The 12,483-nt window shown below is 41.7% G+C and overlaps 1 protein-coding gene across 6 annotated transcripts in view; it reads right to left on the bottom strand.

Moving 5' to 3' along the window:
- The window catches only part of AFF1 (ALF transcription elongation factor 1), a 173,352-nt gene that overhangs the window by 18,643 nt on the left and 142,226 nt on the right, over positions 1 to 12,483 (bottom strand). For all 6 annotated transcript variants that reach the window (XM_074346891.1, XM_074346903.1, XM_074346892.1 and 3 more), the window contains 4 exons: positions 12,241 to 12,295; positions 12,079 to 12,116; positions 9,867 to 10,023; positions 3,504 to 4,418 (listed from right to left, as the gene is read on the bottom strand). In XM_074346891.1, the coding sequence (XP_074202992.1) occupies positions 3,504 to 4,418; positions 9,867 to 10,023; positions 12,079 to 12,116; positions 12,241 to 12,295 (1,165 nt within the window). The remainder of the gene's footprint in view (positions 1 to 3,503; positions 4,419 to 9,866; positions 10,024 to 12,078; positions 12,117 to 12,240; positions 12,296 to 12,483) is intronic.

Raw genomic sequence — 12,483 nt, 5'->3', positions numbered from 1 at the left:
GGACTTACTGAGAGAGGTTACAGTCACTGGGGTAAGTGCCACAGACAAGGAAAATGAATCCACTTTCCCCCTTCTTTTTGGAGAGGGAATACACGGGCATTAGACTGGTCCTAAACCAGCTCTTCATATGATGCTCTTAGGGTAACTAACAGGCATGAAGAAATTAGATGTAAGTGGCTTTTTAAGAAATTATAGGGATGACTTTTCAAACCCTTGATTTTGAAGGATAATAACTGGGCATGTTGATGTGGAGAATCAACTCAAGGAAAAACAGTCAGATCTTGGATAGAAGGGAAGGTCTAAACCAACCATCAAGCAATAAAAATGCACATTTTCCCACCATATCTCATAACTTCCCTCCCCATTCCTCAAAACACACATAAATGATGGCAATGAAATATGTTTCCAAAAGGGTCCAAGCTTCTTGGTCAGTAAAGCAATTATTTAGAAAAAGGAAAAGACCTGAATGAATGTAACCTCCCAGTCCGTTATTTTTCTGTTAAAGACTATCTAGCATTTTATTTGAAAGACAACCTATAAAATGACTGGATTAAATGAGATTATCTACGAAAGTGCCCCGGGCAACACTGAGCTCACAAGGGGAGCTTGTCGTTTGTTTGCTATGTTAGTAACCTCCCAAATGCACCCCCCTGACTGTATATTATGTTGTGCATCCCAATGTCAACTTTTCTTTCAAATCTGGAAAACATAAAGTTTAAAATTATATAAAAGAAAATACAGGTTCTATTTTAAATTCTAAACTGTAATCAGGTTGAAGAAATTCTGTAGTTTACATAAGGATCATGTGAGTTCATGACTATTTACCCTTATAATTTTCTCTACTTTTCCTCATGAATTGTCCCCTCTCACTCCTTTAAAGTAGTAAAATACACACATACAACAGGCGCCACATTTGATGGCTTTATCACAGCTGTTAATCACCATTAACTCTTTGTGATCATCTTCTCACACTTTTGAGTCTAAAATGGCTTCAAGTATCTATTAACCCTCTGAAAATATTTGTAGGATTTTGTCCCAGGAGGAGGATGGGTCTTTAAACAAAAACACTAAAGCCCACTAATGTGAAGGAGCAGGTACATTATTCAACTGCTCTCACCACATCCTCATGGAGCTTCTCCTAGTGTTCATACTTAATATGAAGGAAATGGACACGTCTTCACTATCCCAATTTGGGGCATTTCTACCCAAACTTCAAAAGAGACCTGGGCTGGCCATGAAGCAGCCACGCTCATCAAGGTGCCCTAAGCAAGCGGAGTCAGGGTCCTGACAGGAAAGGCGGGGGCCGCCCCTCGCAGGCAGAGAGGACCTGAGGTTATGATGTTCAACATTAATATCACTTGGAATCCAGCAGGAAGTAAAACCAATGATACATGATCCTCTGATCATAAAATTAGTATACAGTTGGCTGACGTTTATATTTATCCAAAAGTTTCTAAGTAATGTTTCTAACTAGTGACATACAGCAGGCCAGGTTGTCTAGATCCATGATATCTAAATGGAGAGATTTCTTGGTCCAAAGAACTCGCTTTGTACAATTTTGGCTTGCTAATGAGGTTCTGTTCCAGAGCCTCAGGCAACAGGATTACCTGAGGATTTAGAAAACACTGACGGGAGTGTGGAGTGCGGGGGGATGGGGAGTGACACATGTCCTGCCACCAGTTCTAAGGGCTCCCCTGGAGACTGGAATGTGCAGCCAGGGTTTGGAGCCACTGGTTCAGACCCTGATGCCGTCAGTCCCACAGCAGAGAGGCAGGGCCTCTTTCTCTGTGGCCCTCTCTTTCCCAGGGCCAGATTTCTCAGCTGCCTGCCAGAGCTCTAAAGCAAGCATGCACTTGCCTAAGACGAGGGGGTCATTATTTCTCCATACTCTCACCAGAAAGATAAATGAGCTGCCCTAGTGGAGCTCAGCCAAGGGCTGGGAACGGCTCTCAGAGGGCACAGTTCATACACTCAACAGGGACAGCTGAGTTTCCCTTTCTGGAGCTGCAAGCAGAGCTTCTAGATTTGTACTGGAACACGGACTATGCTGAGAACAGCCTCAGGCAGTCTCCAATTTCCAACATTTCCACCAGGTTAGGAAGCACTTTACAAGTTAATACTTCTCCCCACTCCAGCTGGGGCAGTGGAGACTAGGTGATATTATGGCAGCTGGGGGAGAGATGATAAAAGATCTTCCAGGAAGAGGTAAAAGAGTGTATTTCTGAAGTTTTCACAGGTGTATTAGGTGCAAACACTTTTTTCCTAGCCTGGTCCATCACGATTTTCTCCATAAAGTTTTACACCTCTAACATGCACACATTGTTTTAAAAGTTATTGTGTACGAGAATCTGCTCACTTCTAGTTGAAACAACGCCGCCAATGAGCACTTATCCCATCCCCACTGGACTTGCCCACTGCAGCTACGGTGGCAACACACACCCTCATGTCTCATTCAACAAGATTCTGGAAAAACCGCCGCCCTTCGCTATTTGATAAAGTCATGTTATATTTTTAACCCAGTGGAGTAATCAGTTGAATGAGACATGACAGCAGCCTTCATGATCTTTTTGTCCTTGTTATTCTTAGCTCAACTTCCACAACTGAGTAAGAAGTGTTTTATGTATTTACAAGAGGGTTAAAGTTTTTATTCCTTCTCAGCAGGAAAGAGTTGGCCCTTCTCATGCTTTCCACACAGAATCTTGGGTAGGTTGGCTTGGGAACGCCGCTGGGGGAAAACACTGACTTATCTTTCATCACCAAGAAGCAGCAAAACACACAGCAAGAGGGCAATGATTCACAATAAAGGAGATTGTCCAAAATTGTGAGGGCGTTAAATAATACAGGGATCTTTTCTTTTTTTTTTTTTTTTACTATGTTCATTCCTTAAGTGAGGCTTCCAAAAATTGTGATAAATACTCTATAATGGCTCTAAAACTTTTTCATAATATTCTGCTTATTAATAAAAAGTCATTAATGGAGGTCACAAACTCTTAAATCTGGTGGTTCAAAACTAATGAAGTGTTAGGTGGCATGAGTTAAAACACAGATGTAATAACAGTATTAACAAGATCAAACTACAGGTGTAAAATCTGGCGTGCAGCGCTCGTGTCAGTAATCCAGAATACTAATTAACATTTCAGTTCATGTAAGGTTTTAATTTCTAAGGCAAAACCTAACAGGCCGAGTGGTAAATACCAAATTATCAGAATAGATTAAAATGTACCGTTAAATGCCGCATCATTCTAAAGCAAGATATCCTTTTCAATGACTGCGTCATCTTTTTCTTCAAACTAGCAAGACCGCTGAAGGAATTTGTCATTTATTAACACGCATCTGCACAGTGGGAGCGGAGGGGCTCCGGTGTAGGAGAGAAGGCTACATGGAATCCAAAGATTTCCAGCCTCTTCGAAGACAACTCTGGGTTATAATCAAGGCCCAAGACAGCCCCAAGCCCACAGCAAGTACGTTCCACACCGTGGAGGGAGGTCGGCCCCCACACTCACCTTTCTCTTCTTGGCCAATTTGCTCGGATTGTCTGAGCCTTTCTTCTCAGAATCCAGTTTCTTCCCTGCAGACGGCGGTTTGTACTCCGGTTTCTTCTGGCGGCCGACCTTCCCAGGGGGCTGGGGTATCCGAGAGAGGAGGTCGAGGGTGATCTTCACCATCAAGCTTTGCGGGGGCGGAGGGTCCCTGAGCGGGGAGAGCTGCTTGGGGTCTCTCAAAGGCACCAGGGGTTTGTCCTTGCGGCGGTCCTCCTGCACGACCACGGCCAGGCGGCAGCCACTAGTCCTGGCGCCGGCGCCGCGGGCGGGGCCCTGGCTCTGCGTCACGGGGACGAGGGCAAAGTGCTCGGGGCTCCTGTCCTCCGCACCGTCCTTCGCGGGCGCCTTCGGGGGGCCCGGGAGGCCGCTCCGGTGCTTCTTCCGCTCGCTCGGGGCGGGCACCGCCGGCTTGGGCTCGCGGCTCTCTCCGGCGCGGGGCCGCCCTTTCGTCTTCACCTTGGGCTTGTCTTTGGAAGGCTGGTCTTTGGCGCCGTGGGGAGGAAGTCCGGGCTCGCCCTCCACCTGCAGGCAGGCACGCGTGCCCGCCGGAGCGGAGGCCTTGACCGCTTTTTTGGTTCCCACGGTCTGCCTCTGCGGGGGCTCCTGTTGGGCGGGGGACTTCTGACAGCTCCTCTTGCCTGCGTGGGGGCCTTCCGACGACGGGGGCCGGGGGGCTTTGCTGGAGCTTCTGGGGGGAGGCTCTTTGGATTCCGAGCGCTCGTGGCCCGCGGTGGCACCGTCGCCGCCCTTGGCCTTACCATCCGGGTGCCGGGCCGGGGGCTCGGCGCTGCCCGGAACCTCGGGGGGCACCGCAGGCTGGCTGACTTTGGTCAGCCAGTTGTCTAGCTGCCATTTGTTTACTGTTGGAGGCTCAGGCTACAAACAAGAAAAAGGAGAAAGGGTTAACTGACCAATGACGACACTCTCCATCTGGTTTAGTCACCTGATCCTCTAGGACTGCCGTGAAGATGCAATCATCACCCCCAACCTAAGGATTCAGGTCCTTTTGATCCTCCCCTAACTACAGGTCAAATTCTATTTAACTCCTCTTCTTTTCCATTTCTGATTTTATTTATTTGGGCCTTCTCTCTGTTTCTTGATTAGACTAGCTAAAGCTTCATTAATTTTAAAACAACTCTTAAAAAACAATCTTCCAATTTTTTGGTGCCACTGGAGTTTTACTGTAGCAGACACAGTCTAACAATATACCATTAGATACTGACCAATGAAGACCGTTGGCAACTGCCGATAAGTCTGTGTTAACAAATACTCTGTTCCCCTGGTAATTACACTGTAACTTAAACAGAACTGACACATTTTGGCTTGTAAACAATCTTATCAGAAAATAATAGGGAAAAGAAGAATGGAAAGAATCCTCTTATCAAGGATTTTCAGAAGTTCAATGAATAAATGAAGTCAGTGATTATGGATGAGTTTCATGTTTTTATGCTCTTTTTGACATACTTTTCAACTGAAAATGGCTTTCTTCAAGACTTGATTTCATTTCTCTTATTTACAAACATTAATACATAACACAGTTTTCAGTGTTTTCACAGACATACTGTATACTGATTTTCAAATTTTATACCTGGGTGATAAAAAGCCAAAGTGAGGTCACATTAGCAAACCATTAATCCCACTTGAATTCTTTAAAAATCAAACATGAAGTCTCTTGTTACAGGCAATCTGGTCTGAAATAGCACCTACTTTCCTAAGAAACACAGAGGCTCCAGAGCACACAAAAGCAATGAGATTATACTGATTATCTGTGCACTCACTTGGCAAGTAAACAAAGTTCCTAACTTCTCCTGTTAACTGCTGTGGAAATCTTTGTTGCTAACTGACTCTTGATGCATCACAATGTTCTCTCTCCAACTGGGTTATTCAGATCTTATTAAAAGAATGACAAGGACACCTTTATCTCCAAATTCCACTCTTATTGCATACAGTGGTATACATGAGGTATTTATTTGGCCATTCCTAGAGGTATATTACTATTCCTATAAACGTTATGCTGTTTGAAAAATATTAGTGTCTAATAGAGTAAGCAATGGTTATACTTTTTTTTTTAAAGGGCAGTATACCACTGACATGCTACATGTTTTTCTTAAGATCCATTTGACAGGTGGCTTTTATAAATGACTAAATCATTTCCATAATGTACAAGAAGTTAACTGAAAGATATTCCACATGGGGCTTAATTGATTAGATCATGGATATGGAGCTCGCTCTGGTAAGTGGATGGTATTTTATGGAGAAGATTGTTAACAATTTTCCCAAGTCGAATATCCCAATTAAACTCTAAAAACATGCAAACTTAATATGTTTAAGATATGTAGATACAGAGTAAAGGCCTTGGGGGCCAGAAAAGGTTAGGTAATAAAATGATCAGGTAGCTAGTTTGAGTTTAGTGTGATTACAACAAAATAGAACTAAGAGGAACTAGGAAGGACCACACTTTGGCCAGAAAGAGGGGCTGCGGAATTTTTTTTTTTTTTCTTCCTGCTCAAGACAACATACATTCTTTATAGCTCTCTTTACTTATATCAACTCTATAAGCATGCTCTCATTTGAATTTCAGAGTAGGGAAAGAAGAAAGAAGCAAATTACTCTAACAAAGTCCCAGGCGTTTTTTCACAGGTAATCTGAAACTGTATCCAATATTCTAACAAGACAGGACAATTGTTTACGGCAGAGAGAAGATTACCACACAATATCTACCTGTCAGACATTATTTCCTACAGAGACTTGAGGGTGTGGTAATACTAGTGGTTAACTGATTGGGACAAAGGATTGAGATATGTCATTTGTCAATCACCTCAGGAGCCAAATCCTTCAAACTTTTCTCAGGAAAGGTATAGCGATCTCTCACCAGGGCTACATTTATGACTGTACTGTGATCACTGACACACTTGCTCTATAGAAGAGTATTTATGCGTGAACCAAAAGGGAAGGTCATTCCTGATACAAGTAACATCCGCTTCCCCCCACCCCAAAACAGGGCAGTGTAAGATATGCTTAGCAGTCCCTGAAGGAATATCCTGGCTACAGAAGTAAAACACATTTTCTTCCAGCGTGGTACTAAAAACGTCTAAAAGGAAGGCGTACGGCCCAGTTGCAGGGCCACACTGAGCTGGCGTGCCCAGACAAAGGGAAAGGGTAGGGGCGATCCCTTCTGTGTACCTGCTCTGAAGATGTAAAATGGACAGAATTCCTTTAAGGTCAGATATTACTTGGTTGTTGGGATGGGGGAAAGTTTTACATGAGGGATTGATTAAAAATCAATTTTAGGATGAATTTTAAGAGTGTTAAGTGTTGGACAGAATCAAGGTTTGGACTTTCATTTCTTCCTCAGCCTTTCCTCATGCCCCACCCCAACCTCCCAGTGCTGGATCAACCCAAACACTGCACAGGAGAAGTACAAAAATATGTGATTAATTTTCATTGAGCATTTTAATAACTTTGGCCATTATGTCCCTTTATTTCTCCTAACTTCTCAAATTGGCAAAAGTTTGTGTACTTCATTTTTTTAAATTTTTATTTATGTATTTATTTCATGTCATATAGCTTTATTATTTCTATATGCTTCCTTACGATAGCAACATAATACTTAAATTTTAGGGGGAGGATGGGGCTCAGTGGTCGAGCCCATGCTTAGCATTCACAAGGTCCTGGGTTCAATCCCCAGTACCTTCATTAAAAGATAAAATAGATAAACCTAATTACCTCCCCCGCCACAAAATTTAAATAAAATAAAAATAAATAAATTTTATTATACCTAGATAGGTATTTATATTACACTGTCATTCACTCTATATAATAATTTAAAAGAAGGAGGAGGCATTGCTTCTTAGGTTAAATATAGCTATATCCAACAGGGAACAAGCCCACATAAACATTTTCAAGTATGTTAAAAGAAAGAAAAATTGAGGGGGGAAAAAAGGTTGTATGGTAGACTGCTTTGGGTAATGTGGCCATTTTAACAACATTAATTCTTCCTATCCAAGAACATGGGCTATCCTTCCACTTCAAGTTTGTGTATTTTAGACTGAATTATGATTTTGAATAAAAAGCTTTTCTAGTCACAACACACATTCTACTTTTTCAGTAAAAAAATCATAGTTGTGAGGGAATATGAGCCCAAAACTTAAGAGAAAAGACAAAGCTGCTTAGCAGGTAATCAACCACAATAGTTTACTACCAAAGAACTGGACAATGAAGAGATCAGAAAACTAAGCAGACCCCTGAATAACTGGGAAAATAATCATTTTCCCCTAAACTTCACATTTCTACTGCTTAAGTGCAGCACTACAAATGTGACGTGGCCCACGTATTCTCAAAAGCTGAGATCCACATTCTGACTCACACTATAAAGCAGAGACTGAAAGTGGCTTTCCCCCAAGTTTACCACCAGCCCATTGACACACACACACAACATTTCAGATCTCATAAGATCACAGGGCTTCTTCATCAAATGAATTTAAAATGGAGTCCTAAAGAGCAAATTTCTCAGCATTAAAAATAAAAGGGTGAGAAAGTTAAAACTAGTAACTATGGCCTATTATGGAATTCATGTAACTCTCAACTAACACAGATTTACAGTAATGCAGGTATTTATTTTAAAAGGAGAGAAACGTTGCTAAATACCTTGGGAGAAAAGTAAATAAAAGTTTAAAATCTGCAAAGACAAAATATTTCTGAGGAAGCCAGGCTTTGATACATAACATACAAAGCCATACTCAAGTCCAGATTTGCACATCAACACATGTACAAATATGAACCTATTTAGGAAGGTGATTTTAAAAAGTAAAGTAGAATAGGAACATCTATTTTTCATCTAAGAGCCTCTAAATCTAGTCTGGTAACCTTTTGAGAAACAAGATATATAACTTTCATTACTACAAGTACGAGATAAAATTCTTTTCAAGTTTCAATTATTCAACCAAATCTGTGCCATTCCCATTTTATTTGAAAAGAATGTGATGATTTAGTTGGATTCACTTGCTTATATCAGGAATCAAACACGCATGCAGATCTCTGAGTGAATAAGGTGAGACAGAGAGCACAGATCTGATGAACAGCAACGTGAACAACCACAGCATTTCTGCAGCACACATTTGGTACCTTGTTCCCTGGGACATAGAAAAATTCCTTCAACAGCAGTTACCATTTTACCAGGAAGCAGTGCCCCCAGAAACTGAGCAGTTTTTAAAATCTTAAAGGCACTTCAAGTGCAGCTAATGCTGATCTGTTTATTCACTCCACAAAATATTTACTGCGCACTTACTCTGTGCCAGACAGAATTCATGAACAACAAAGAAGATGACACTCAGTTATTTCCTCAACCTCCCTTGCCCTGGGACATGGCTCCTCAGTCTCACTTCATCATCTCCAGATGTATTTGGTTAGTGCTCTAGGGCAGTGGCCTTGCTTTCTAAACAGCAGGACGAACACTGAAAACTTTTAACGCTTTCTTAATCAGAGAACCTCATTTCCTGAGATTCCTACCTAAAACATGTAAAATAATTTTCTACATACATGCTAGCTGGGTTCACTAAAAATACCTTCCCTTTTCACTAAGTATCCTTCCCCAGCAAACATTTCACATTGCTACTCTTAAGTTTTGAGGACATTTGGCAACCGTGTTAGTTGTTACTAAATTTCTGGTGTTTAACAATCCAGTAAATAGTATAAATCCTCCAGATAAATTTAGTGCTTGAGATTTTCAGTCTCATCTGTTTGTCTTCATAGTATCTCCCAAGGGTGGGTGACAGGCAAACACAATTATCCCTGCTTTCATGGGAAGGAGGGAGCAAGAAACTCAGTGCTGGCAAAACCACTTTGCCATCAATTTAATGCATGGCTTTTAGTGATTCAAAAATAGAACCTCTGAAGGCTTATTTCTAGTTCACGTTCCTGCCCTTTGCTAAATCAGGCTGTCTCCTTTTGATTTCCTTAATTCACGCATTCCTAAAATTTCAAAAAGACTCCTTATTAATATTAGAACAGCAGCCAAATGAAATGAGTTTTCCTCCTCTAAAGAAGGGAAGAGAAAATGGGGTATGCACATTCTTAATGAGATGCTCTTCAAAACAGCTCTAGCAACAATGGGAAAGAACCTATCGTCTTAAACAGGAGACAGACGACTTCTCTCCCAAACCTCCATTGCCACACGTCTGGGAAGAAACCAGTAAACAGACACGGCTGGCTGCGCATGCGCGTGCGGGGCAGCAGGACCACGCCGCCCGCGGGCCCCACCGCGGCGACTCCAGCCCCGGCCACGGACCGCGCCCCTGAGACCACGGCCGGGAGGGGACCCGGTACCTCGGGAGCCGGGGCTTCTCGGGGCTCGTTCTCCTCGCTGTCACTTGAGCTGCTCTCGCTCTCCGAGTCCGAGGAGCTGTCTGAGTCACTGGTGCTCTCTGACTCGGCGCTGCTGGAATGTGCTGAGGCCGCCGCTTCTGGAAGCGACTGTGGAGCGCTGCAAAGCAACCGGGCGAGAGTCAGGAGGACCCTGCGAGGCGGATTCCCTCCCTCCTTCCTCATTTCCTTCTTTGCCCATTTTTCTGCTACTCGAAAGAAAGGACCTCAAGACTCCCTAACAAAACTCAATGACCAGAGCATCCAGTTGAGAGGCCCACAGTGGCTGCAAAATCCGTGAAAACCCTTAAAACGACTCACCACGTAAGCGCATAAAAGAGAAGCCTGTGGCATTCTGCTCCCAAAGAACATTGGGGTTATATGAAATGTAAGTGAGATGCTGGGTGCTTTAAATTAGGGGTTAGCAAACCATGGCCTGAGCTGGCTGCCTGCTTTTCTAAATAAAGTTTTATTAGAACACATCCACATGTTATTTTATGTATTCTCTACGGCTGCTTCTATAATACAAAAGCAGAGTCAAGGAGTTGCAACACAGATATGTGGCCCACAAAGCATAAAATATTTACTTTCTGACCCTTTTAAGTTTGCTGATGCCTGCAATACAAAACCCAAAGGAGTTAATTTATAAAAGAACAGCCAATACGTTAAAATCTCCCTCTATTCTCAATGTGAGAACCACCTGTAGAGTAGCCAGAGACTACTGAATATAAACGGTATTCCTCTGGAAAGTGTCCTCAAAGGCAATCCACTCACACTTCTTCTTGGGCAGAATCATAAAATGGGCCATCCTTTCAAGGTGGCTTAGCATCATCCCCAAACATTAGCTGAAGGAGAGATTAACTACTCCGAGTTTTAAGGACAGGGCAATAACTCTAGGTGGGTGAGAAAACACACAGTGATCACACTGCTGGACACATAGACACAGAATTTCAAAGCATATCGTAAAACCTTGCCCTACACAGAATTAGCCAAAGCAGTAAGTCAATAACTCTAATCCTGAAAGCCTCCAAATCAACCTAAAGTATTTCCAAAATAATTGTATTAATTATATTAGAATAAGTAGAATAACAAAAAATTATTAGATAATAACAAAATCACTAGCTGATGCAATTTTAAAATAAGCACTATACAACAGAATATTCTCATATAAAATGTTGAGTCAAATTTGTGGTAGCTGGAAAGCTTCAGCCGGAGATAATCAGAATGAGACACACTTTCAGTATTATTCCTGCCTCTAGTATATCCTCTACCTTGACTTTTCCTTTTCCCCCACTCCACTTTTAAGTTAGGTTACTTTGTCATATTTTATAAGTTGTTATAAGACACCAGAAATTACTGAACAAAATGGGATAGAAATAAGTAAGCTGTGCTTATGAATTCTTAAGACTTTGCATAACTACATGATCTTCCTCCACATTAACTATAACCTCAGCTGTATTAGAGGTAGGTTCTTAGTGCTGAACTTGTCTCAGACTAGATCACCACGTCTCAAGGGAGTAAAACAGCTACAGTGTAATCGAACAATTTGTCCATGGAGGACAGCTATTGGCATATTAAAGCATTAAACTCAGTACCAGAGGAAATGGTTAAAAAGGTAGTTTAGAGAGCTCGCATTTCCAAAAACTAAAAGCATCATCTTCTCAAATATGGCTAGCTGTTTACAAAGTAAAAACCATCCCACTTTCCATCACACTAAAATGCAGTCATTTTTAAAAGCAGCTGAAACAATTAGAAAATTCAGAACTAAGACAGGCACTATGGAAAATAATTTCTAGAAACAATTCACTTTTTTTTTTAGAAAAAATACAGCAAATCAGTCACTTTCATAAAAACATAGGGCTCTTCAGAGTAATTTTTCAAATACTGGTTACTGATGAAAGTGACTTACGCCTATTTTTAACCTCTTGAGCATTTTAAACACAAAACTAAATAAAGATTTAGGTGGAGGCAGGGAGTTTCTCTTTTGTAGCATTAACAACCTCCCTAGGGCTGATTTAAGCTTCCAAAATATTAGACAGGTAATTTCTTTTAACTGATCCTCTATCTCCTTCTCCCATAATGAAGCTATGAAAGTGCTAAATAAGGCTGCATTTTCCCCATTTGGTAGAAAAAAGCAAACATTTTATACAGATGGGGAGGAACCCACACACGGTACCTTGGAGGTGCAGATGTGGAAGAAGGCTTCTCTGGGGTCTAGGCATTCACATTAAGGGTAAGAAGGAAGAGGAAAAGAACAAAAAAAGGTTAGGATAAGTGGCTCAGAAATATTAGATGGACTTAAATGGACTCCTGGTACTGGGGGGTGTACAAAACTTACTTGATCGCTGTCACTGTCCTCACTGTCACTGAGCTGAAGGTCATCTTTGAGCATGCTGGAATGGGCAGGGACAGAGACAGTGTGGAGTTTAAAATAATGTCTAGTAACTTCTTTCAGCAGATAAACAGAAAATATGCTTAACGAAACAGAAGGAGTGATGGGATAGGTGTAACTTTTATTTATCAAATACTTTATTTTCCTGGAAATGTTAATTTTTACAATTATAACACAGAAACTAGTTCA

Source organism: Camelus bactrianus, chromosome 2 (assembly GCF_048773025.1).
Source record: "Camelus bactrianus isolate YW-2024 breed Bactrian camel chromosome 2, ASM4877302v1, whole genome shotgun sequence".
NCBI lineage: Eukaryota > Metazoa > Chordata > Mammalia > Artiodactyla > Camelidae > Camelus > Camelus bactrianus.
This window is presented reverse-complemented; position numbering and strand designations above follow the sequence as displayed.